Source organism: Oryctolagus cuniculus, chromosome 17, assembly GCF_964237555.1.
Source record: "Oryctolagus cuniculus chromosome 17, mOryCun1.1, whole genome shotgun sequence".
NCBI lineage: Eukaryota > Metazoa > Chordata > Mammalia > Lagomorpha > Leporidae > Oryctolagus > Oryctolagus cuniculus.
The window spans coordinates 52,382,541-52,405,180 of NC_091448.1; the positions used below are offsets into that span (position 1 = coordinate 52,382,541).

The 22,640-nt window shown below is 65.6% G+C and overlaps 2 protein-coding genes across 23 annotated transcripts; both read left to right on the plus strand.

Annotated features, from left to right (window-relative positions):
* The first annotated feature begins 77 nt into the window (after positions 1-77).
* On the plus strand, positions 78-21,045 carry KDM6B (lysine demethylase 6B). 22 transcript variants are annotated; one of them, XM_070061345.1, is made up of 24 exons: positions 78-235; positions 6,683-6,800; positions 11,417-11,536; positions 11,838-11,974; positions 12,056-12,197; positions 12,377-12,475; positions 12,569-12,788; positions 12,879-12,971; positions 13,055-13,216; positions 13,298-13,492; positions 13,581-13,940; positions 14,035-16,274; positions 16,356-16,482; positions 16,609-16,714; positions 17,404-17,609; positions 17,703-17,767; positions 17,848-17,919; positions 18,028-18,176; positions 18,318-18,432; positions 18,520-18,707; positions 18,832-18,973; positions 19,113-19,239; positions 19,325-19,495; positions 19,820-21,045. In XM_070061345.1, the coding sequence occupies exons 5-24, from the start codon at positions 12,061-12,063 to the stop codon at positions 19,841-19,843; spliced, it is 4,998 nt and encodes a 1,665-aa protein (XP_069917446.1). In that variant the 5' UTR covers positions 78-235; positions 6,683-6,800; positions 11,417-11,536; positions 11,838-11,974; positions 12,056-12,060; the 3' UTR covers positions 19,844-21,045. The 22 variants fall into 22 exon arrangements, with proteins under 22 accessions (XP_069917446.1, XP_069917465.1, XP_051681180.2 ...); XM_070061364.1 differs by having other exon boundaries at positions 17,851-17,919; XM_051825220.2 differs by having other exon boundaries at positions 13,581-13,934.
* A 167-nt stretch (positions 21,046-21,212) lies between these two features.
* Positions 21,213-22,379, plus strand: TMEM88 (transmembrane protein 88). The gene is made up of 2 exons (XM_002718783.5): positions 21,213-21,523; positions 21,711-22,379. The coding sequence occupies exons 1-2, from the start codon at positions 21,314-21,316 to the stop codon at positions 21,978-21,980; spliced, it is 480 nt and encodes a 159-aa protein (XP_002718829.1). The 5' UTR covers positions 21,213-21,313; the 3' UTR covers positions 21,981-22,379.
* The last annotated feature ends 261 nt before the right edge of the window (positions 22,380-22,640 follow it).

The window sequence follows — 22,640 nt, forward strand, 5'->3', positions numbered from 1 at the left end:
ACAAGCACCACCCGCAGAAAGAGGGGCGGGGCCGAAGGGGGGGACTTGGGCGGAGGGGCGGGACCTCGGGAAGGGGGCGGGGCTGAGCAGCGGGGGGAGCGGTGTTTGTGTTGGAAAATCCAACTGCGCCACGGGGCGGAGCGGCCCCCCCAGCCCCGGCCTGGGAGAGGGGGGGCCGCTCGACCCCCTGGGAGACCTTGGGGAACCCGAACACCTGGGACCCCCCCGGAAGCAGGTAACGGGGAGCCGCGAGGGCGTCTGGAAAGAGGGAAACCATCTCCGTGCAAGGGGGCGGGACGCCAGAGTCGCAGGAGGGGGAGAGCCGGGAAGGGACGTTGGGGTCTCCGGAGGGGCACTAGGAAGAAGATCGGGGTTCAGGACATCCGGGTCCCCTAGGGGCGAGCCGGGCAGGAGTGGGGGACCCGGTGGAGGCAGATGTCTTAGGTTCTGGAGGTCAAGAGGGGCCTGAAAGGACTCCCAGGCCCGCTAGGCTGGGATTCCCCCTGGGGGCACGGCGGTCCTGCCTGAAGGGCAGAGTTCGCAGAGAGGCCAGTGTGATGGCCCTTTGAGGTCCGGTGTGGTCAGACAGCCCTGCGGTCCCGGGGCCACCGTCAAATCTTCCTCCAGTCCCTCCCCAAGATGAGGTGCATAACGTCAGCCCTGACCTCCCCGCCGGGAGCCTTGGTCCCTGGTCCCCCACCCCCCGGCCTCGCCTTGCCGGGCCCCGCACCCCCAGGGCCGCCCTGACTCCCCGGCTCGGGCCCTTCACGGGGAACCTCCCCAGCCTAGCCGCGAGATGGCGAGGACGAGACTTGCGCCCGAAGCCCGCAGGCGCACGGGGTGGGAGATGCGACAGGGAAGGCCGCTGCAGCCCACTGCCGCGCCCTGGGCTGAGGCCCCGCACTGGAAACTGTGGGCGGGAGGGCACAGGTGGTGAGGGCGCTGGGGACTCCGCGTCCATCTCTCACGGCCGGAGGGGGACGCGCGAGGTGGTTACTAAGCAACGTAGATTCGCTTCCCGTCTGCTGTGGGGGTGGACGGAATGGGGGCCGGGCAGACCGAGGGCAGCTCGCCTGGTTCCCGCTACCGGGAAGCAACCTGACAGGAAGGCGGGCAGGCGGCAGAGATGGACTCGGGCAGCCCGGAGCGCGCGCAGGGACAGGCGCGGCTCATTCCTCCGCCTCCCGGGGGTTGCTTGCCCCGTTGCCCGAGTAACTGGAGAGCCAGACTCGGGAGCCGATTCCCGAACGCTCCCGTCCGCCCAATCAGCTCCAGCAGACGCCCCTGACATCAAGGCCCGGGCAGCCAATGGGGAGAGGGCATCGTAGAGCGACAGGAAGAGGGGAGGAGATGAGGATGAGGACGGGAGGAGGTAGCAGCCCGGGACCCGCACGTGCACTCCCACACGCTCGCACCCACCCTTTCCACCGCACGCGCCCGAGCGCACCCCCCCCTTGCGCCTGCGCGGCGAGTCGGGTGCTCCCCCGCCCCCAGCCCCAAATCGGTGTTTGCAAACTAGTCCCGAGCTGCGCTGCGCTGCTCTGCCCCTCCGGACCCGGACGACACGGTTCGTCTCCGGTTTCTCCTGAGGTCTTGACTATTAATGCCCAATCTCGAGTGGGAGGGTCGGCTACCTGTTCCCCGCCGTCCCCCGCCCCCTCCCCAGCTGGCGCCCCACGCTCCCAGGTGGGCTGGGCGGAGCTGCGGTTTCCGGCCCCATCTGCTCAGCCGCTGCCTTCCGCGGCTCCGGCTTAGGTTGCTTCCCCAAGAGAAAGGGAGAGGGTACCGGTGCCCCTTGCCGAGGCTTCACCGCCGGGCCCGGCTGCTGCCGCTGCTGGGGGCGGGGGCCCAAGGAGGGGGGACACTGTGGGGGGAACCCCGGACTGCTCAGGCGCCTCGATGTGGACTAAACGCCCCCAACCCCGTGCCTAACGCTTCCTTCTCGCTGGCCCCGGTGTGCGGTGCACCTTCCTTGGCTCCGACCGGGCTGGCTGTCCCCGTATCCACTCGCCCCTCTCCGCTTCTCCCGGGTTATATAACTTCCTCTCGCCGTGTCCTGGTTTCAACTCCACAGACTCCGCCCTGGAACGGCGCAGGGAGGGGCGGCAGAGTTGGGGACCCAGACAGATTCCGGCTGGCGGCCGGCTGGGACTCGGGGGATCCCGCGGACAGGAGACGGAGCCCCGCGGGGTCCGCTGCCCCGGCTCCCGTCCCCGGCCGGAGATCTCGCCCACGGGAGAGAAGGCACAGTATCTCCGAGGGGCGTGTCGTGTCGGGGCTCTCGTCAGAAATGTGGGTTGGGAGGTCAGCCCCGGAGGCGGGGGGCAGGAGGCAGGCGCGAGCCCCGAGTCTCTGGGACTGAACTCGCACTGGGGGGCAGCAGGCAGGACGCCTGGGTCCCCTCCCGCGTCCCCTTTTTCGGTTCCCAGAATTCCTGACGCTATTTCCCAGGAAGCTCCGCCAGCCGCCCTCCTCCGCCCCGCAGGGGTCAAAGGTCTGTGTTAGAGGTGGCCGGGGATGATGTCACCCGTGCACGTGCCCCGGGACGGTTGCCAGGCAATGAGGTCTCCTCCCCCTTCCATTCCCTCCCACCTCTGTCCCGAGTCCAGTTCCAGACCCGTGCCGTCTCTTTCCCTTCTCCCTTCCCTTGGCCTTAGCATCCTGCAGGTGGGAAAGCCCGGCCTGGAGTTTTGTGAGAGGGAGGGTCACAGCTGCGGTGTGGCCGAGAGAGACTTTGCCCTTTGGCTTGGTTGAGAGCCCTGGGTCACTCTGCCCTAGGTTGGCACAGGAAGGCGTCCCCGGGCAAGCCTCCTCCCCCTTGGAAGAGCCTCCAGCAGTCTTTTTTTTCCTTTCCCACCTGCTGCGGTGGCCGGGTGTCCTGCTGAAGCGGGAGTAGGTGCCCGAGAGCCAGCCCCAGGAACAGAGCTGTGCGTGGGGTGGGAGATTCACCGGACACCTGCCCGTGCTGACTGTGCCTTCATCATGCCTCCTCCCCACCAACAGGGAGGGAAAGGGCCGGGGAGCACCCTTAGGCTGGGAAGTCAGGTCTTTATTCTGAGTAGGTGGGTGGACCAGTTTGTGGCATCCCACCTGGGGAAGGAAGAACCAGGACCCACTGTGTTAAGTACCGGGATTGGGGCTGATGCTAGAAAAAATCAGTTTTGTCTTCCTTAGAGTATGTCAAAGGCGGGTCAGGTCAGACCTGGATTCTAATCCCAGCTCTGCCACTTTGTGGCTATTGGGACTTGAACAGGTCACAACCCCTCCTAATTCTTAATCTGGAAAATTTAAATATCAATACCTAGCTTCCCGGCAGACAGGAGGGGAAAAGGTAATGTATGCAAAGCACTTAGCACAGTACCTGGCACCCAGTGAAAGTGAGTGAACGTTTGTAGTTACTACCGGAAGGTGTTATTATTTTTACTGTAGTTGGGGGCCTGTTCCAAAGTAGCCATGACCTTAGTTTGTGTAACGTGGAGGTGAGAGTGGCCTGGGGATTACTTGGACTGTTTTGTGCACTTTATTTGATGAAGGCTTTAGTTAGATTTGCATTGCTTTCTTTAGGATTATTTTTCCCCCTCTTGGAGAAGAAATAGCTAAGATTATTCCTTTGGCTGCGAATTATAAAATAATTGTGTTGTGGTTGGCGATTTTGAAGCAAGACCCCAGTCCCCTCCCATGTAGCTGTCTGGAGCCTTTCATTTTGCAAAGGGACTCCACAGTTTGCCTAGCGGGGACAGGGCCAGGCTGAGGGTGTGTAAAAGGCTGGGGTGGGGGGGGGGTGGAGAGAGACTAGTGCTGGGGGCTGAGGGGGCGGCGGGTAGTTAAAGGAAGAAACCGGAAGGGAGGAGGAGGGAGCTTGCTGGTGGGGAGGGAGGGAGGGGAGGAGGAGGAGGAGGAGGAGGAGGAGGTGGAGGAGGAGGAGGAGGAGGAGGAGGAGGAGGAGGGAGGGGGTTGGGGAGAGCCTGCTACAGTTCTTTGTTTGACTCCGGGACTCAGGGACGGGGAGGAGGAGGGAGGGAGGCAGAGGCTGCAAGCGCCGGGGCAGGCCCAGGAGGCAGAGGAGGGACCGTCTCCCCCGCCCCCCCAGCCCCCACTCCCCCCCCTGCTGCTTCCCCCCCTCCCTACCCGGACTCTGGGGGCACCGCCGGGGGACAGACACCCAGCAGGTAACCCTGGCCTGGCTGGCCCTCCCCGCTCTGGTTTTCCTCCACACCCTCCCGGATGAACCCCTTCCCCGGCTCCGTCTCCCCGCCGTCCCGGCCTTGCCTCCGGTCCCTGGCCCTCCTTGTTCCATCGCCCCGACTCGGGCTTGTCGCCCGCTGGCCGCGCCGCCGTCTCGTGCAGCCTGACTGGCTTCTCCTCGCCCGACAGCCTGTGCGCCCCAGGTCTGCCCAAGGCACCTTTTGGGGCTCTGTCTTCTGCTTCTCTGGGATCTTGCTTCCCTTCCGACCTGTCCCCTGGGGCTCTGAGGGAGGAGGGAGTCCCTGTCCTTTTCTCAGTCCCCCCAGTTCCCTGCCCCCTCCCCAACTCTGGCCCCCTTTCTCCTTCTAGCAGTCTCTAGGGGTGGGGAGAAAGCCGGAATTTGGGGGGCCCTCTGGAGGGGCACGGGGCTGTGTGTCGCTGGGGAAAGGGGCTATGTGTGGAGGATTTGGGTGGGGGGCAGTTAGAGACCCGGCTACCTTTCTGTGGTCCCTTTAAATGGCCCTCACATTTCTGGGGACTCATAGGGGGGAGGTGGCATGCCGCCTGCCTGGGGGGCAGGGCCCTTGGTTCATCCACACAATCAGGGGTGGTAATGATTTAAAGGGACAGCCTCGGTGTGGCCGCTGCCACCCTGTGGCCAGCAGGAGGGGGGAGCCGGCAGGCATGTCTGCGGGGGCTTGGCTGGTGAGCAGAGCTTCGGAGGCCGGAGGCTGAGTCTGTTGCCTGGCCTGCCAGGTCTGGGGTGGTGCTGTGGCTGGGACGCTGTGAGGAGGGTGACAGCTGGCCTGCAGGGGTACTCAGCCTGCGCTTCCTCCAATGCTCCACCTTCGCGTCCATGGACTGCTTAGCCAAGAATTCTTGAGTCCAAACTACAGAGCCTGCCGGCCACCAGGTGGGGACCACCGGCAGGTCCCAGGTCGGCAAGCTGGCCTAGACACTTCGGAGCTGGCCCTGCAGCTTCTCCTTTTGTTGTTTGGCTCTGTGCACTAGAAAGCCCCAGCCCCTCCCCCAGCTCCCTCTTCCCGTCCACATGCCCCCCCCTACACACACCCACCCCAGCTGTTGGACAGATGAATTACAGCCTCCGGCTTTGGGGCCAGGGCTGGTGAGGGATTAAAGCTCTGGGGCTGGCCCTTTAAATGGCTGTTGGCCCCTCCCCCACTCGAGTGTCCAGACACCCCTCACACACCCCTCTGACCTCTTTGGCAGCCCCTCACTGCCCCTGTTGGTGTGTCCTAAGGTCTGCCCAGTCCCCTGTCTTTAGGCTAGACCCTCCCCAGTGTCCCCTCCCCCCAACACAACCACATAACAAAATTCTACAGAGTATACCACACACACACACACACACACACACACAAACACGCGGGTCCCACATTCTGAGCCTCCTGGTCCTGGAGGGGAGGCCTGGAGGCCTCCAGCCTGCAGCTCAGTCCCCTTGCCCGCCTGGCCTCCCTAGCTTGCAGCTCAGCACCACCTTGGGCCGGTGTGTGGGGGCCTTTCTCAGGTCAGAAATAGCAGCTCCCTGGGGGCAGTGTCAGCAGCAGCCACGAAAGCTTGCAGCGTGTTGCATCATGGATGCTGGGGGCCAGAGGCCTGAGTCTCTGGGGCAGGGGGAAGGCTGGGCGCTGGAAGGCTGAGGAATGGAGGGACTAGGCGGGGAGCCCAGCGGTCTGGGTCTGTAGGGGTGGAGAGCTGTGGCCGAGGGAGAGAAAACATGGGTCCCGGAGGAGGCCTAGTGAGGCCTGACCTCAGGGTGGACACCTGGTTCTTGGCCCTGGACTTAATGTTAAATAAGACCTAGCTGCTTGTCTCTGGGGGTTGGGAGGGAAGGGAGTGGGCCTCTGTCACCTTCTTGGGCCACACAGAGGAAGGAGGTGATGGGGAAACAGGATATGGCCTTGATGGGTGGGATGGAGGGGAGGCCTGCCGCAGGCTCAGGCCGAGTCCGAGTTCTTGCAAAGGGGGAAGGCTCCTCCCTGCGGGGCTCGTTCATCCAGTCTGGCCACCTGTGCTGCTCGCCAAGACCTGCCTGTGCCCGCCTAGGGGAAGGGGCGGGAGCAGAGTCCGGAGGGTGGGGTGGACTGTCTGCTGTCCTGATAAGGTTGGAGAGGAAGCACACGGAAAGGGGAGGGGGGCTTGGGGGGAACGCCAGGGGCAGCTGGAGCTACTCTGGGCCCAGGGAGTCTGAGCAAGAGGGCCCAGGCAGAAGAGGGCTCCTGGGTTGGGTGGCCACTGGAGACCTACCCAAGTGCCACAGCATACGCACCCCCCCTCAGTGGCTGGTGCAAGCTTGTGAAGGGGAAGGATGGAGGACCACTTTGGGGATGGCGTTTTTTCTGGTTGCCATGGAAACAGATGCTTCCCATCCTGTGTGACCACCAAAGCCAGGTTTCTCCTTAGTGAGAGGGGGCAGTGAGCACAGGGAGATCCTGCGGCCTGGGAGACAGTACTTCTAACTGACTTTCCTTCCTTTTAGGTTCCCCCCAGGCACGATGTCAGCCCCATAGCACCGCTCACCCCACCCATTGTGGTCTGCTGCACCCCACTGCAGGGGCACTAGTTCCAATGAGACAGAGCACACCAAGCTCCATCTGGTAAGTCCTGCACCTGCGTGTGCCCCTCCCCAGCAGTCCAACTCTGTGTCACGTGCTTGAAGATGCTTGCTATGATCAGGATCGTGCCCACTGGCAGAATGGTCCAGTCCAAGGGCCTCCCCCCACCCTGTGGCGCTTGAGTGGTTCAGCCCTCTTGGTTTATGGAGCTCCCCTCTGTGTCCTATGAATGGTTCAGCCTGTGCTTCACCAGCCTCTCCACTACCACCAAAAAATTCTAACCCCCAGCCCCCCCCCCCCCCCCCCCGCCACCCCAGGTGCTGTAATTCAGGTGCTTATTGAATTAAGGTGCGGCTTGCAGGTTGGAAAGCGGCTGTGAGATACCTTGAGGAAGTTTTTCTGGGGAGGGGGACAGCTTTGCCCCTGTGAGTTGTGGAACAGCCAGGCTTTTGGAGGGTGTCTGGAAATCGCTTTGGGGAGATACAGGGCATCACTGCCTTGGCTTACAGTTGCCATGGCAGTCTTGGCATCTCACCGTTCCTCCCAGAACCCTTTCTGTTCCAGCCCCCCCCCCCACTAAGCCTCTTCTGATTCCCTCTCTCCCGTCAGTCCTCTACCTGCGCCCCTGCTCCATTCCCCTTTCCTCTGTCAGAGAAGAGGGTGGATCCCGGGGACTGCCTGCTGAGCCCCCAGTCTTCCCCACTACTAAGTTTCTGGAGTGCAACTGTTGCCTTCTATGTATCTCTCACTCTTTGGCGTGGTGGCTGGCGCGCTGGGGTGGCTCTGTGGATTTGTGTTGAATGAATGTGTGAGCTGAATGAACTTCATTGCCAAGAAGCCTACGGCTTCTGGGATCTGCTGCACAGCCTCCTACCCACACCTCTCCAGAGGACACGGGACACTGGGAGGGTGACAGGGTACTGAGAGGAGGGCTGACTCAGGAGATGGCTCGTGAGGATAAAACCCAAGGAGGGGCACTAGGACAGAGGCGGTGCAGAATAATAAGAACGTAGCTCTGAAAAGAAGGCCCGCTCTTCCATGTTTGCAGAATGACCTTGGACAAGTTACCTAACCCGTCTGAGCCTCCATCTTCTCATCTGTAAAACGGGGTAATCAAAGTATGTCAGGTTTCGGGGGGGGGGAGAATTTTTCAAAATGCATGTAAAAATGCTTAGCACAGTGCCTGGCACGCAATGACTATTCGCTGAACGCTAGCAATGAGCGTCAGAAGTGAGGATGTTGAGGAACAGCACGGAGGCTGAGCGGAGGCAGCGAGCCCCAGCAGGCGTCAGGGCTCCGGGCTCCGGGTCAGCCTGCTCCGGTGTTCCCCTGACACCGTCCAGGAACACGAAGGCAAACACAGAAGGGCATGTGCAGAGACACACGTGATCACGCTAGCGATGCAGAGGCAGACCCAGACAAAAGACGGAGCCGGGGGAGCCGGGCGGACACACAGACAGAGACAGCCCTGCGGAGTCGTGTAGACAGGGATAATGACAGGAACGCGTCAGACGCAGGCACGGCGGGAGGCGGGATGAGCAGATACGCAGGTGCACTCGGAGACAGACACCGGGACCCACACACAGCGACCTTGTCAGACACCCTGGGGAACACAGCGCCCAGTCAGAGGCAGACACAAGGCCCGCAGTGACACACAGCGGGCCGGGGCCGGCACTGTCACTCCTCGGTGGGGGGCGGGGAGGGGCCGGCAGCGGGGGAAGACTGGGAAGGGAATCCCGGGCGGGCGGCCTGCCCGGGTGGCTGAGTCACAGCGGAGCCTCGGCAGGCGGCCCTCCCCTCGGCGCCCCCCTCCCCCAGGTAAGAAGCGAGTCTGTAACCCCTCGCTTCCACCGCACCAAAGGAGGAAAGGGCCGGGAGCTGGACGCCGCGGGGACCCGAGACCGGCCCCACCCGCGGGCCTGTGCAGCGCGCCCAGCTGCCTGCTCGGTGAAACCCTATCTGCAGGGTCTTGTTCCCGGCAGTCATGTGAGAGTCTCCGTCCCGCGCGGCCGGGGCGCAGTGAGGAGGGGGCTGCCCGGCCTCAAGCCTAGAGAGAGTTAAGTGGGTGTGATTGATGGAGTGGTTCTCTCTTGGGGCCCGGAGGAGCCGGGGCGCACGCGGGGGTGTATGGGGGGGGGTCGGTTAAAGTCCCCGAGTCCAGAGCCCGGATGGAGGGGGCGGAGCTGGGCTCTGCCGGGAGTGCCCGGATGGGGAGGGCGTGGCCTCGTGCAGATCAGAATTAACCCTTTCAGAGCGGCTGGCTCCCGGGATTGTGGGTCGGGTTTGGAGAGGCTGGAATGTTTGCCCCAGAAGTGTACCGACCTCCCAGTGTGGCCCTGGCCGCGTGCGTCCACCGCTCGCCTGTCTTCGAGTGGGTGTCTTTGTGCCTCTCCGTGGTTGTCCCCTCCCCTTGGTTAATCTGGACACCGGGAGTCGGGGAGGGCTGTTCCTGCCCCAAAGCGAGAGTGGAGGTGAGAGTGGCCGGCCGGCCGGCGGCGGCCGGGGAACAGGTGCGAGCGCCGCGCCGGGGCTGCCGGGCGCGGGGAGGGGCCGCGGCGGGGGCAGCCCGGAGGGGAAATTCCGCGGGAGCGGTGGCGAGCAGCGTGTGGGCTGAGGAGTTGTGTCTGCCTCTGACTGTGTGTCTGTGTGCGCTCGGGGAGGCGGGGGCTGAGTCAGTGGGAACAGGGGAAGGTTTTCGGGGTGACTCACGCTCCCCCACTCGGAGCCTGAATCAGACCTCGAGGGAAGGCTGCGTACCGGGGGCGGGCGGGATCCGAGCCGGCTGGCCCGGAGCGAGCGTGTGTTTGGCGTGCGGGAAGTTCGCGCTGAGAGGAAGGCTCTGTGCTCCCGGGGCGCCGGGCGCGGGGCCCCCGGCGGGGGGGGGGTGTCGGTGGGTAAAGGTGGACGAGCAGGGGCCGGAGACGCGCTGGTTTAGGGAAAGCTGAGTCAGTTCCCCGTGGGAAAGGGGAAGTGGCATCATCGCAGAAGGGGAAGCTGCTTTTCCTGGTAACTGGCAGCGCTCTCGGCACCACTTCCCTAGCCGGGACCTGCTCCTCTGGTGTGTGGTGCCCCGGGACACGGCCAGGGCTATACCTGACTACAATGAAGTGTAGTGCTTTGCCCAGGGCTGCCGCCTCCGGTGAGGAGCGAGTTCTGACAGAAACTCCGCACCGACTGCGGAGGGGGTCCGCGGCGCCCCAGCGCCGACTCCGGCTGGGCACGGGGTGGGCACACCGGGACCTGCGGGGTCCGAGCGGCGGCCTTGCCCTACGGCGGGCAGAGCTGCTACGACCAGAAACCTGTCTGCCCTTGTGGGCTGGGTGGAAATTTCCCCGCTGCGCAGACCTGAGGCGGCGAAGGCGAACTTTCCAGCCGCCCCCAGCCCCCAGGTCGCGCGCTCTCCCCCGGCTTCCTGCCCGGCGCTCGCTCCAGCTGGAGCGCTGGCCCCGCCCCCGCCGCTTTGTACTCGACACTCGCCTCTCGCCGCTCTTTGTACTCTAGACTCTCCGTGCACCGATCCCGGGAGCGGAGCCGGCTCCCGCACTGCGGGGACGCGGGGTAGGCGCCGCCACGCAGCTGCTGGGCTCCGGGAGCCGAGGAGGGCGGGCCCGGGCTAAGGGGTCGGTGCCCGGGAGACGGGAGCGCCGTGCCTGTCGTGGGACGAGGTAGCACCTACGGGAAGGGGGGGGGCGTGAAGGAGGAAGTGAAACGGGTGCTGGGTTCTTTAAGGGAGTGGGCGGCGAGAGTGGGACAAGGGTGATGTCACTGCCTGTCGGGCCCCGCCCTCTTCCCTCCCGAAGGACCCCCCCCCCCCCCGCGCGCGCCGTACACTTACACACACGGCTTCCGCTGCGCAAGTGGCCACGTCACGGGCAACCCCCGAAATCCCCCCCTCCCCTGGGGGGCGGGGGCCACGTGGGCCGTGGGGAACCGCGTGGCCCCGGCGGGGAAGGGCATAGAGGATACGGGAGCCACGCGAGAGGGGCCACTGGAGACCACGGCGCCCGACTTCACAGAAGTCGGGGGACCGGAGGGGGGTTGTTTTTGCGTGTCACCGGTACTGAAGACCCAGAGAGCCGGGGGAAGTGGAAGAGCCGAAGGAACTGGGTATGAGGCTAGGGGTTCGGCGCCGGTTTGGGACTGAGGCTGGCGCTGGGGGGTTGGAGCGCCGGTAGTGGTGCGGACAGGTTCGAGTGCCGCAGAAGTCGCTGAGGCTGGCTAGCCGTGAGCAGGTCCAGGGAGCGCTCGGGCTGGGGTGGCCGGTTAGTGGGCGAGGCGGAGTGGGTACAGGGAGACGTCTTTGTCTACGATCTGCCACTCGTCGGTCCTGCGGTGGCTGAGCGTGGGGAGGACTCGAGTGGTCTGGCCGGGATCGCCGGCGGCTCTCGTGGGTGCGTGAGGCTTGCAAATAGCGCCGTTCCGCGGGCCGGCAGGAGCGTGCGACCCGCAGCCTACACCCGCACGGGTCTCACCCTGCTCACCTGCTGTCTCTGTGGCCCCGCCGGCCCAGGTGTCAGATGCGAGATGGAGACCCTCGTTGGGAGCCGTGGGGTCAGGTCGGGGTCACCCCGGGCCTAGCCCGTCTGACCGGCTCCGCCGCCCCTCCTCCCGGGACCGCCGCCTGCCCGGCTAACCTCGCTCCTATTGGTTCCGGCCAGGCTGTTACTGAGGCGGAGACACGGGTGATGATTGGCTTTCTGGGGAGAGAGGAAGTCCTGTGATTGGCCAGAGCCCCGGAGCTCGCCGACGCGGTGAGAGGACGTTCTCACGGAGGCCGGGTAAGCGGCGGCGGCGTTGCGGGTCTGCCCCGGTGGCTCGGGGCTGGAAGCCCCGAAGCGCAGCCCCCCGATCCCACCGGCGGGCCTTGCAGCTCGCTGCCCCTCGTTCCGGCTCCCCAGTCACTCTCCCTGGGCCCCTGGGGCTCCTCAGGCCGCGTGCGCCTGCCCTCGGAGAAAGCCACGGCTGCCCCTTTGCACCTATGACAGACGTCCGGGCGCCGCAGGCCACCCAGCCCAGCCCCTGGGCCCTGGCTGTGTGCGGGCCAGCTCACTGCACGCCCTTCCCTCCTTCCCTCTGTAGAATTGGCTGGGAAAGGCCCAGGCGGCCATCTAGGGGCAGTGTCTTGTCTGAGCGGCTGGAGCTGGACCGTCGTCCCAGAGAGCTGGGGCAGGGGGCCGTGCCCGATCTCCAGGGCTCCTGGGGCCACTGCTGACCTGGTAAGGGAGACGGGCCGGCTGGGAGTAGCTGGCGGCTCCGGTGGGGCCGCTCCCTGAGAGCACAATCTCTTGTCTCTCCAGGCTGGATGCATCGGGCAGTGGACCCTCCAGGGGCCCGCGCTGCTCGCGAAGCCTTTGCCCTTGGGGGCCTGAGCTGTGCTGGGGCCTGGAGCTCCTGCCCGCCCCATCCCCCTCCTCGGAGCGCATGGCTGCCTGGAGGCAGGTGAGAACTCGGGCCGGCCTCCCTCCCTCCGGCTCCAGGTACTCTTCCTCCCATGCTCTTTGCCCCTCAGCCTCTGTATGGCTCTTCATGGATTTCTCTGACTGTGGACTGTCCTCAGTCGCCTCCTTCCTAGGTAGGGCCCGGACTGTCCCTTGGTAACAGACCCCGTCTCTCTGCAGATGCTCGGCCAGCATTGGGCAGCCCCCGCTCCCTGCTCCCCTACCCCCTTCACACGGCAGTAGCTCTGGGCACCCCAACAAACCATATTATGCTCCAGGGTGAGTAGGGGACTCAGGGGTTCCGGGGTGGTCGGTAAGGCTGGGGGCCAGGGAGGAGTTCCCTTGAGCCTGACCCCTCCCCCTACTCTGTAGGACACCTACCCCACGACCCCTCCATGGGAAGCTGGAATCCCTGCATGGCTGCGTGCAGGCCTTGCTCCGGGAGCCCGCCCAGCCGGGGCTGTGGGAGCAGCTTGGGCAGCTGTACGAGTCGGAGCATGACAGTGAGGAGGCCATATGCTGCTACCACAGCGCCCTTCGGTACGGAGGAAGCTTTGCGGAGCTGGGCCCCCGAATCGGCCGCCTGCAGCAGGTGAGATGAGGCGGGACACGCGGGCCCAGGACCGTGCCCTCTGGCTCAGCGCCCTCACCTTCCGCCTTCCTCTGCCCTGTGCCCCTGCAGGCCCAGCTCTGGAACTTCCATGCTGGCTCCTGCCAGCACCGAGCCAAGGTCCTGCCCCCGCTGGAGCAAGTGTGGAACTTGCTGCACCTTGAGGTGAGGCCGGGCAAGGTGCGCTAGGGCGGAGGGCTGGGCTAGGCCTGCACCTGTGACATCCCGTCTCCTCCCTGTGTCCTCAGCACAAACGGAACTATGGGGCCAAGCGGGGGGGACCGCCGGTGAAACGAGCTGCCGAACCCCCAGTGGTGCAGCCTGTGCCTCCCGCAGCGCTCTCAGGCCCCCCGGGGGAGGAGGGCCTCAGTCCTGGGGGCAAGCGAAGAAGAGGCTGCAGTTCTGAGCAGGTATGGTTGAGCGGGCCAGCTGGCAGTGAGCAGGCGGCCGCGGGGCAAGGAGTGAGAGCCTCACACCCTCTTCTCTCCTAGACTGGCCTCCCCCCAGGGCTGCCACTGCCTCCGCCACCATTACCACCACCACCACCACCACCACCACCACCACCACCACTGCCTGGCCTGGCTACCAGCCCCCCATTTCAGCTGACCAAGCCAGGTTTGTGGAGTACCCTGCATGGAGATGCTTGGGGCCCCGAGCGCAAGGGTTCAGCACCCCCAGAGCGCCAGGTGAGCTCCTATCTGTTGCCTCTCACCTCTTCCCTACAGGCCCCAGGCCCTCCACGCCTTACCCTGTGTGCTTATCTGTCTCCCCTAGGAGCAGCGCCACTCGCTGCCTCACCCATATCCATACCCAGCTCCGGCCTACACCGCGCACCCCCCTGGCCACCGGCTAGTCCCAGCTGCACCCCCAGGCCCGGGCCCCCGCCCCCCAGGAGCAGAGAGCCATGGCTGCCTGCCTGCCACCCGTCCCCCCGGAAGTGACCTTAGAGAGAGCAGAGTTCAGAGGTCGCGGATGGACTCCAGCGTTTCACCAGCAGCAACCACCGCCTGCGTGCCTTACGCCCCCTCCCGGCCCCCTGGCCTCCCCGGCACCACCGCCACCACCAGCAGCAGTAGCAGCAGCAGCAGCAGCATGGGTCTCCGGGGCGTGGAGCCGAGCCCAGGCATCGTGAGTGTCCGTCTCCGCTGGGGGCTGGGTGCGGGGCCCTGCTGGAGCTCGCCTGCGGTGGCCGGAGCAGCGCCCTGACCGCCTCCCCCTGCACTTGCAGCCCGGCGCTGACCATTACCAAACGCCCGCGCTGGAGGCCTCCTCTCACCAGGCCCGCCTGGGGCCCTCGGCACACGGCAGTCGGAAACCGTTCTTGGCGGCTCCCCCTGCCACTCCCCACCTGCCCCTGACACATGGACCCCCGTCACCCCCTCCGCCCCCCTGTCCCCGCCTCCTGCGCCCCCCACCACCCCCTGCCTGGCTGAAGGGCCCGGCTTGCCGGGCAGCTCGAGAGGATGGAGAGTTCTTAGAGGAGCTCTTCTTTGGGGCTGAGGGACCACCCCGCCCTCCTCCCCCATCCCTCCCGCACCGTGAGGGCTTCTTGGGGCCTCCAACCCCCCGTTTTTCCGTGGGCACTCAGGATTCGCACACCCCTCCCACTCCCCCAACCACCAGCAGTAGCAGCAGCAACAGTGGCAGCCACAGCAGCAGCCCTACTGGGCCTGTGTCCTTTCCCCCACCTCCCTATCTAGCCAGAAGTATGGACCCCCTTCCCCGGCCGCCCAGCCCCACACTGAGCCCGCAGGACCCACCTCTTGCACCTCTGACTCTTGCCCTGCCTCCAGCCCCTCCCTCCTCCTGCCACCAAAATACCTCAGGAAGCTTCAGGCGCTCGGAGAGCCCCCGGCCCAGGGTCTCCTTCCCAAAGACCCCCGAGGTGGGGCCGGGGCCATCCCCGGGCCCCCTGAGTAAAGCCCCCCAGCCTGTGCCGCCCGGGGTTGGGGAGCTGCCTGCCCGAGGCCCACGACTTTTCGATTTCCCCCCTACCCCGCTGGAGGACCAGTTTGAGGAGCCAGCTGAGTTCAAGATCCTACCTGACGGGCTGGCCAACATCATGAAGATGCTGGACGAGTCCATCCGCAAGGAGGAGGAGCAGCAACAGCAGGAGGCAGGCGTGGTCCCCCCGCCCCCGCTGAAGGAGCCCTTTGTATCTCTGCAGCCCCCATTCCCCACCGACACAGCCCCCAGCACCACTGCTGCCGCCGCCCCCACCACCACAGCCACAACCACCACGCCCACCGCCACCGCCACCGCCACCACGGTCACCCAGGAAGAGGAGAAGAAGCCACCGCCAGCCCTGCCACCACCGCCGCCTCTAGCCAAGTTCCCTCCGCCCCAGCCCCAGCCGCCCCCGGCCCCCCCAGCCCCAGCCCCAGCCCCAGCCGCCAGCCCAGCCAGCCTGCTCAAATCCTTGGCCTGCGTGCTGGAGGGACAGAAGCACTGTTACCGGGGCACTGGAGCAGCTGTTGCCACCCGGCCCGGGCCCTTACCCACCACTCAGTATTCCCCCGGTCCCCCTTCAGGTGCTACCGCGCCGCCGCCCGCCTCGGCGGCCCCCAGCGCCCAGGGCTCCCCACAGCCCTCCGCTTCCTCGTCATCTCAGTTCTCTACCTCAGGCGGGCCCTGGGCCCGGGAGCGCAGGGCGGGCGAAGAGCCAGCCCCGGGCCCCACGACCCCCACCCAGCCACCCCCACCCCTGTCACTGCCCCCTGCTCGCTCCGAGTCTGAGGTGCTAGAAGAGATCAGCCGGGCTTGTGAGACCCTCGTGGAGCGCGTGGGCCGCAGCGCCACCGGCCCAGCAGACCCAGGGGAGACAGCAGACCCAGTGGACAGTGGGACTGAGCGGCTGCTGCCTTCTGCACAGACCAAGGAGGAGAGTGGCGGGGCTGCCGGGGCCACAGCGGCGGTGGTGGCGGCGGGAGGGCCAGGCAGCGGCAAGCGGCGGCAGAAGGAGCACCAGAAAGAGCATCGGCGGCACAGGCGGGCCTGCAAGGACAGTGTGGGCCGGCGGCCCCGCGAAGGCAGGGCTAAGGCCAAGGCCAAAGCCCCCAAAGAAAAGAGCCGCCGGGTGCTGGGGAACCTAGACCTGCAGAGCGAGGAGATCCAGGGGCGTGAGAAGGCGCGGCCCGAGCTTGGTGGGGCCTCCAAGGCCAAACCACCTACGGCTCCAGCCCCTCCACCAGCTCCTGCACCCTCTGCCCAGCCCCCAGCCCCATCAGCCCCTGTCGCTGGGAAGAAGGCCCGGGAGGAAACTCCAGGGCCACCGGGTGTCAGCCGGGCCGACATGCTGAAGCTGCGCTCCCTCAGCGAGGGGCCCCCCAAGGAGCTGAAGATCCGGCTCATCAAGGTGGAGAGCGGGGACAAGGAGACCTTCATCGCCTCCGAGGTGGAAGAGCGGCGGCTGCGGATGGCGGACCTCACCATCAGCCACTGCGCCGCTGACGTCCTGCGTGCCAGCAAGTGAGTCGGGGCCGGCACCCAGCGGGCCCCCCTGGCCCAGGCCCAGGCTGTCTTCCCCAGTCACCGTCTCTGTCTCCCCAGGAATGCCAAGGTGAAAGGAAAGTTCAGAGAGTCCTACCTTTCCCCCGCCCAGTCTGTGAAACCCAAGATCAACACTGAGGAGAAGCTGCCCCGGGAGAAGCTCAACCCCCCCACACCCAGCATCTATGTACGTGTGCCGTCGGCCTCAGGCACACCCGGCAGAGGGTTCTAAGGCAGTGTCGGGGGCAGCTGGGGTCGGGGTGCTTGGAGCCTGGGACAAGGCTCTGACCCCAGCCTGTCTTGGTCACCTCAGCTGGAGAGCAAACGGGACGCCTTCTCGCCGGTGCTGCTGCAGTTCTGTACGGACCCCCGCAATCCCATCACCGTGATCCGGGGCCTGGCGGGCTCCCTGCGGCTCAGTGAGTGAGGGGTGCAGCAAGGGGCTGCGGCCCCCGGGGCAGGGGCCCTCGGAGCGCTCCTCAGTTGCACTTAGGCCCTATCTGAGGAGTGCGGGATGGGTCAGCTGGCCTTGGGCCTCTGTGCCCTGTCTGTGGGGAGGTGGGAGGGGGGTGCGTCTCAATCTGGTGAGAGTCACCTCTGGGGAGAGTGCAGATGGTAGAACCTCCCAGAGACCCCTGGCTTGGCGCTTTCTCCTTTGCAACTTTTGGGAGGGGAGTAGGGTGCAGAATTTATATAGAAATATCACCTGTTGTTAGTCGTAGTTCCTTTACGTCTGCATCCTCACAGTCCCTCACTGAGTTGCATGCTTTTGCTTGACTGAATCCTTAGTTGGATCCAATGATAACTTTAAGAAGCTGCCAGGTTCTTGGCGCCAGGCACCAAGGTTGTGTCAGGTGCCGTGCACAGCTGAGGAGTCCGGCTGAAGGGTTGAGGCCCAGAGCCGCTGTGTGAGGAAAGGGGCTGGTGAGGCCCCAGGTAGAGGCCAGCGCTCCCTATCTGCGGGGGCCTGGGGTCCTTAGCCCATCACTCCCAGGCTGAGCTTTGCTAAGTCTGCGTCCACCCTGTCGGGGGCCATGGGAGTTCGGGAGGAGGGGTCCCGTCACCGTTTTGTGTCTGCCCCAACGCCCTGCCTGGCCCTGCCTTGCAGACCTGGGCCTCTTCTCCACCAAGACGCTGGTGGAGGCGAGCGGCGAGCACGCGGTGGAGGTGCGCACCCAGGTGCAGCAGCCGTCGGACGAGAACTGGGATCTGACCGGCACCCGGCAGATCTGGCCCTGCGAGAGCTCCCGCTCCCACACCACCATCGCCAAGTATGCACAGTACCAGGCCTCCTCCTTCCAGGAGTCGCTGCAGGTGAGGGGAGCAGTGCGCGCTGGGCTCGGGGGTTTCTGTTGGGAGGGCCCCCAGAGAGCCACTGACCGGCCCGCCCACCCCTCTGCCGGGCAGGAAGAGAAGGAGAGCGAGGACGAGGAGTCGGAGGAGCCCGACAGCACCACAGGAACCCCTCCGAGGTACGGTTGCCCTGCGCCCCTTCCCCTCGTGACTGGCCCTCCCCTCTGCTCCCCACCAACCTGTGCTCTTCACCCCGCAGCAGCGCCCCCGATCCCAAGAACCATCATATCATCAAATTTGGCACCAACATCGATCTGTCGGATGCCAAGCGGTTAGTGGCGCTTTCAACCAGCGAAGCCGGGGCAGGGGGGCAGGGGTGCGGCCGGGCGGGCCGAGGCCGGGCTCGCCTCTCATCTTTGCCGCACCCTGGTCCCGGCAGGTGGAAGCCCCAGCTGCAGGAGCTGCTGAAGCTGCCCGCCTTCATGCGGGTAACATCCACGGGCAACATGCTGAGCCACGTGGGCCACACCATCCTGGGCATGAACACCGTGCAGCTGTACATGAAGGTCCCCGGCAGCCGGACGCCAGGTGCGTGGGGGCGGGCCGGGGGTCGCGCGCAGGCAGGGGCTGGCGCGGTTCTCATCGCCAGCCCACAGCGGGAAGGGTGGGGTGTCGCGAGGCGCAGGCTCCGAGCGGGCCGGGTATCCTGTCCTCTGTTGCCCCCTCCAGGTCACCAGGAGAACAACAACTTCTGCTCCGTCAACATCAACATCGGCCCTGGCGACTGTGAGTGGTTCGCGGTGCACGAGCACTACTGGGAGACCATCAGCGCCTTCTGCGACCGGTGCGCGCCGTCCCCCTGCTGGTGACCCCACTGTGTCCCGTCCCTGGGTCCCCAGGCTTCCCTCTTGAACCTCTGGCCGCCTTGCAGGCACGGCGTGGACTACTTGACAGGTTCCTGGTGGCCAATTCTGGATGACCTCTACGCGTCCAATATCCCCGTGTACCGCTTCGTGCAGCGCCCTGGGGACCTCGTGTGGATTAACGCGGGGACTGTGCACTGGGTGCAGGCCACGGGCTGGTGCAACAACATTGCCTGGAACGTGGGGCCCCTCACCGGTGAGAGGGTGGGGCCCGTGGGGAGAGGGCCCCGCTGGGGGGTGAGCCCCGCGGGCGGGCTGGGAGGGAATAGGCGCGGGCTCCAGCGGCCGGGCACTGCACTGCTCATCCTTCTGGCCCTCAGCCTATCAGTACCAGCTGGCCCTGGAACGATACGAGTGGAATGAGGTGAAGAACGTCAAGTCCATCGTGCCCATGATCCACGTGTCCTGGAATGTGGCGCGCACTGTCAAAATCAGCGACCCCGACCTGTTCAAGATGATCAAGTGAGGGTGCTGCCCCCCCGGGCGGGAGCCCACCCCCACCTCCCCCCCTGCTCTCCAGCCACGTCCGTGGGGGTGCCGTGGGGGGCCCCTGGCCTGCATGGCGTCCTCCTTGCCGTAACGCCGCCTCGCCGCCCTGCAGGTTCTGCCTCCTGCAGTCCATGAAGCACTGTCAGGTGCAGCGGGAGAGCCTGGTGCGGGCCGGGAAGAAAATCGCGTACCAGGGCCGGGTCAAGGACGAGCCCGCCTACTACTGCAACGAGTGCGACGTGAGTGGGCCCGCCCGCGCCGTCCGGCCCGCCCCCGTCCCGGCCCCGCCCGGCGTGACCGCCCCCGCCTCCCCGCCCGCCGCAGGTGGAGGTGTTCAACATCCTGTTCGTGACGAGTGAGAACGGCAGTCGCAACACGTACCTGGTGCACTGCGAGGGCTGCGCGCGGCGGCGCAGCGCGGGCCTGCAGGGCGTGGTGGTGCTGGAGCAATACCGCACCGAGGAGCTGGCGCAGGCCTACGACGCCTTCACGCTGGTGAGGGGCCGGCGGGGTCTGTGTGCGTGTGTGCGTGTGCGCGCCGCGGAGCCGGCGGGGCGTGGGTCTGTGTGCGTGTGCGCGTGCCGTGGAGCCGGCGGGTGTGTGTGTGTGTGTGTGTGTGCGCGCGCGCGCGCGCGGCGGGGCGCGGGGCGCGGGTCTGTGTGCGTGTGCATGTGCGCGCCGCGGAGCCGGCGGGGTGCGGGTTTGTGTGCGTGTGTGCGTGTGCGCGCGGCGGAGCCGGCGGGGCGCGGGTCTGTGTGTGTGTGCGTGTGGGCGCGCCGCAGCCCCGCCTGCCCCTGACCCCCGCCTTGTCCCCCGCAGGCCCCCGCCGGCACATCGCGATGAGGCCGACACCCGCCCGCCCGCGCGGGGCGCCGCGGGGCCACCAGCACACGCCTGGGCTGGACCTGGGTCCCGCCTCTGGCCGGGAAGGGGGTCGGGCCCAGCCCCTCTACCTTATTGGCAGCTCCCCTCACTTAATTTATTAAGAAAAAATTTTTTTAACAAATATGAGGAAAAAAAGGAAAAAAAAAAAAGGGAGACGGGGAGGGGGCTGGCAGCCCCTCGCCCAGCAGCGCCTCCCCTCACCGACTTTGGCCTTTCTAGCAACAGACACAAGGACCAGGCTCCGGCGGCGGCGGGGGTCGCATACGGGTTCCTGGGCCCGCCCGCCGCCGGCGCCCGGCCAGGTGCACGCGGCCGTATGTACATAGACGTCACGGCAGCCGAGGTTCCCGGGGCCCCGCGGGGCTCCCCTCCCCCGGAACCTCCTCTGTTACCCCAGTGCTCGCTGTGACCCCTGTACATGTCTCTTGTTTATTCACTTGGTTATGATTTGTACTTTTTTTGTTCTTTTTTTTTTTTGATTTTTTAATTTATAACAGTCCCACTCACCTCTATTTATTCATTTTTGGGAAAAACCCGACTTCCCGCATCCCCAAGCCATCCCGCCCGCCCCTCCAGGGACCGCCCGGCACCCCAGCGCGTGCCCCGGCCCGGCCCGGCCGGGTTCTCATGGTGCTCAGACCCGCTCCCCTCCCCTGCGTCCTGCACTTTCTCGGACCAGTCCCCCACCCGCCCCTGCCCCTGCCCCGCCTGAGGGTGAGCGACTCCTGTACTGTAGGGGAAGAAGTGGGAACTGAAATGGTATTTTGTAAAAAAAAGAAAAAAGAAAAAAGAAAAGAAAAAAAGAAAAATAAATAAATAAAAAAAATTTAAAGTTTTAAAGAAAGAACTATGAGGAAGAGGAACCCTGCCCTCCGCAGCCCGGCCCTTCGCCCCAGCCCTTTTAGTGTGAAACAGCCCAGGGCCAGGGACACCCCGGGGTGACGCTCTGGGGCTGGCTTCTCCTTTTGTTGTTGTGTTTTTTTTTTTTTTTTCTTTTTCCTCCATGCTGGGCTGCGGAGGGGTGGGGGGTTTACAGTCCCGCCCCCTCGCACTGCACTGTCTCTCTGCCCCAGGGGCAGAGGGGTCTTCCCAACCCTACCCCAACTTCGGTGATTTTTGTGTGAGAATATTAATATTAAAAATAAAAGAAAAAAAAACCACCCAAAGCCCTGTTTTGATAACGTGACAGCGGGGCGAGCTCCGGGCGGAGGGCCGCCTGGCCGTGATGGATGGGGACGCGCTGCGCAGACCCCGGCGCGGCGCCTGTGGAATGTCCAGCGGAGGCTCCGTGCTGCTCCTCGGGCTGGGGGGTGCCTAATCCTAGAACCGCATTCCAGGATAAGGGGGGTGGGAAGAGGCTGGGCCGGGGGAGGGGCAGGAAAGAGGGCTATAAGGGCCGCGGCCCAGCGGGCGGGAACCAGGCGGGCCATGGCGGATGTCCCCGGGGCGCAGCGAGCGGGGCCCGGCGGTGGCCCGGAGCCCCGCGACCCCCTGGACTGCTGGGCCTGCGCGGTCCTGGTGACGGCCCAGAATCTCCTGGTGGCTGCTTTCAACCTGCTCCTGTTGGCGCTGGTGCTGGGGACCATCTTGCTACCCGCTGTCACCATGCTGGGCTTCGGTTTCCTCTGCCACTCCCAGGTGAGCACGAGCCCCCGGGCGCGCGTGAGTGCGGGTGTTTAGTGTGCGGTGATGCTGTCTGCTGTCGGGGTGTGTGTTGGGGGTGGTGTCTCTGCGGGTCGCAGGTTCCGCCTGCCTGGGCTGCTCCCACCGTGTGCACGGCGTGGCCAGGGGCAGCGTGGGCCTGACGCCACTTCTCCTCCCACAGTTCCTGCGTTCCCAGGCACCCCCTTGCACCGCACACCTGCGGGACCCGGGCTTCACGGCCCTGCTGGTCACCGGATTCCTGCTCCTCGTGCCGCTGCTCGTGCTTGCCCTGGCCAGCTACCGCCGCCTCTGCCTGCGCCTCCGCCTGGCGGATTGCCTCGTGCCCTACAGCCGAGCCCTCTATCGGCGCCGGCGCGCCTCACAGCCCCGGCAGCCCCGGGCCTCGTCGGGGTCCCAGGCCGGTCCCACACCCGGGAAGGTTTGGGTCTGAGGACCCTCCACTGGAGAGCAGCCCCGGCGTCTGCGCTCCCTCCCTCTCAGCCCAAGGACCCGAAGCCCCTGGGATCTTCTGTCCTGCCCCGCCCCCACCCCGGCCTGAGCCTGGTCCTAGCCCCGCTTGGCGAAGAGCAGTCCCCTGGACCCGATGCTGGTGAAATGCTCGCATCCCAGAACACCCGCTTGCCTCCTGCTACGCACATCCGAATTCTGAACGTCTGGGCTGGACCCTGCACCGCCTCCCCCCCCCCCCCCCGCCCCAGCTCCTCTCGCTGACCACGAACAGGAGGAGCAAATCTTGTTAGTCCCCTCCTTTTCTGGTGCAGCTCCTCTAGCACTGGCCGAGCGGAGGGGAAGCAGTGACCACACATCAATAAAGCATTAATGAACTGAATGCGCTCTCCGAACAGAGGGGTGGCCCGAGGACTGTCACCCGGCCTCGTGCCCAGGAGCAGGAAATGAGTGGAGCGCCTGGGGCCGCACACGCGCGGGCCCCCAGCATCCTTATCGCACCGGCGCCTTCTTCCGGGCCAGACCCCAGAGCTCCGGCCCTGACTCCAGTCACCTCCCCAGCAGCAGAACGGTGGGGGCTCGCTCCAGGCAGCCTGCCTTTCTCCCCTTGGGGACCCGAGCCCGTTCTCTGACCCCAGCTCAG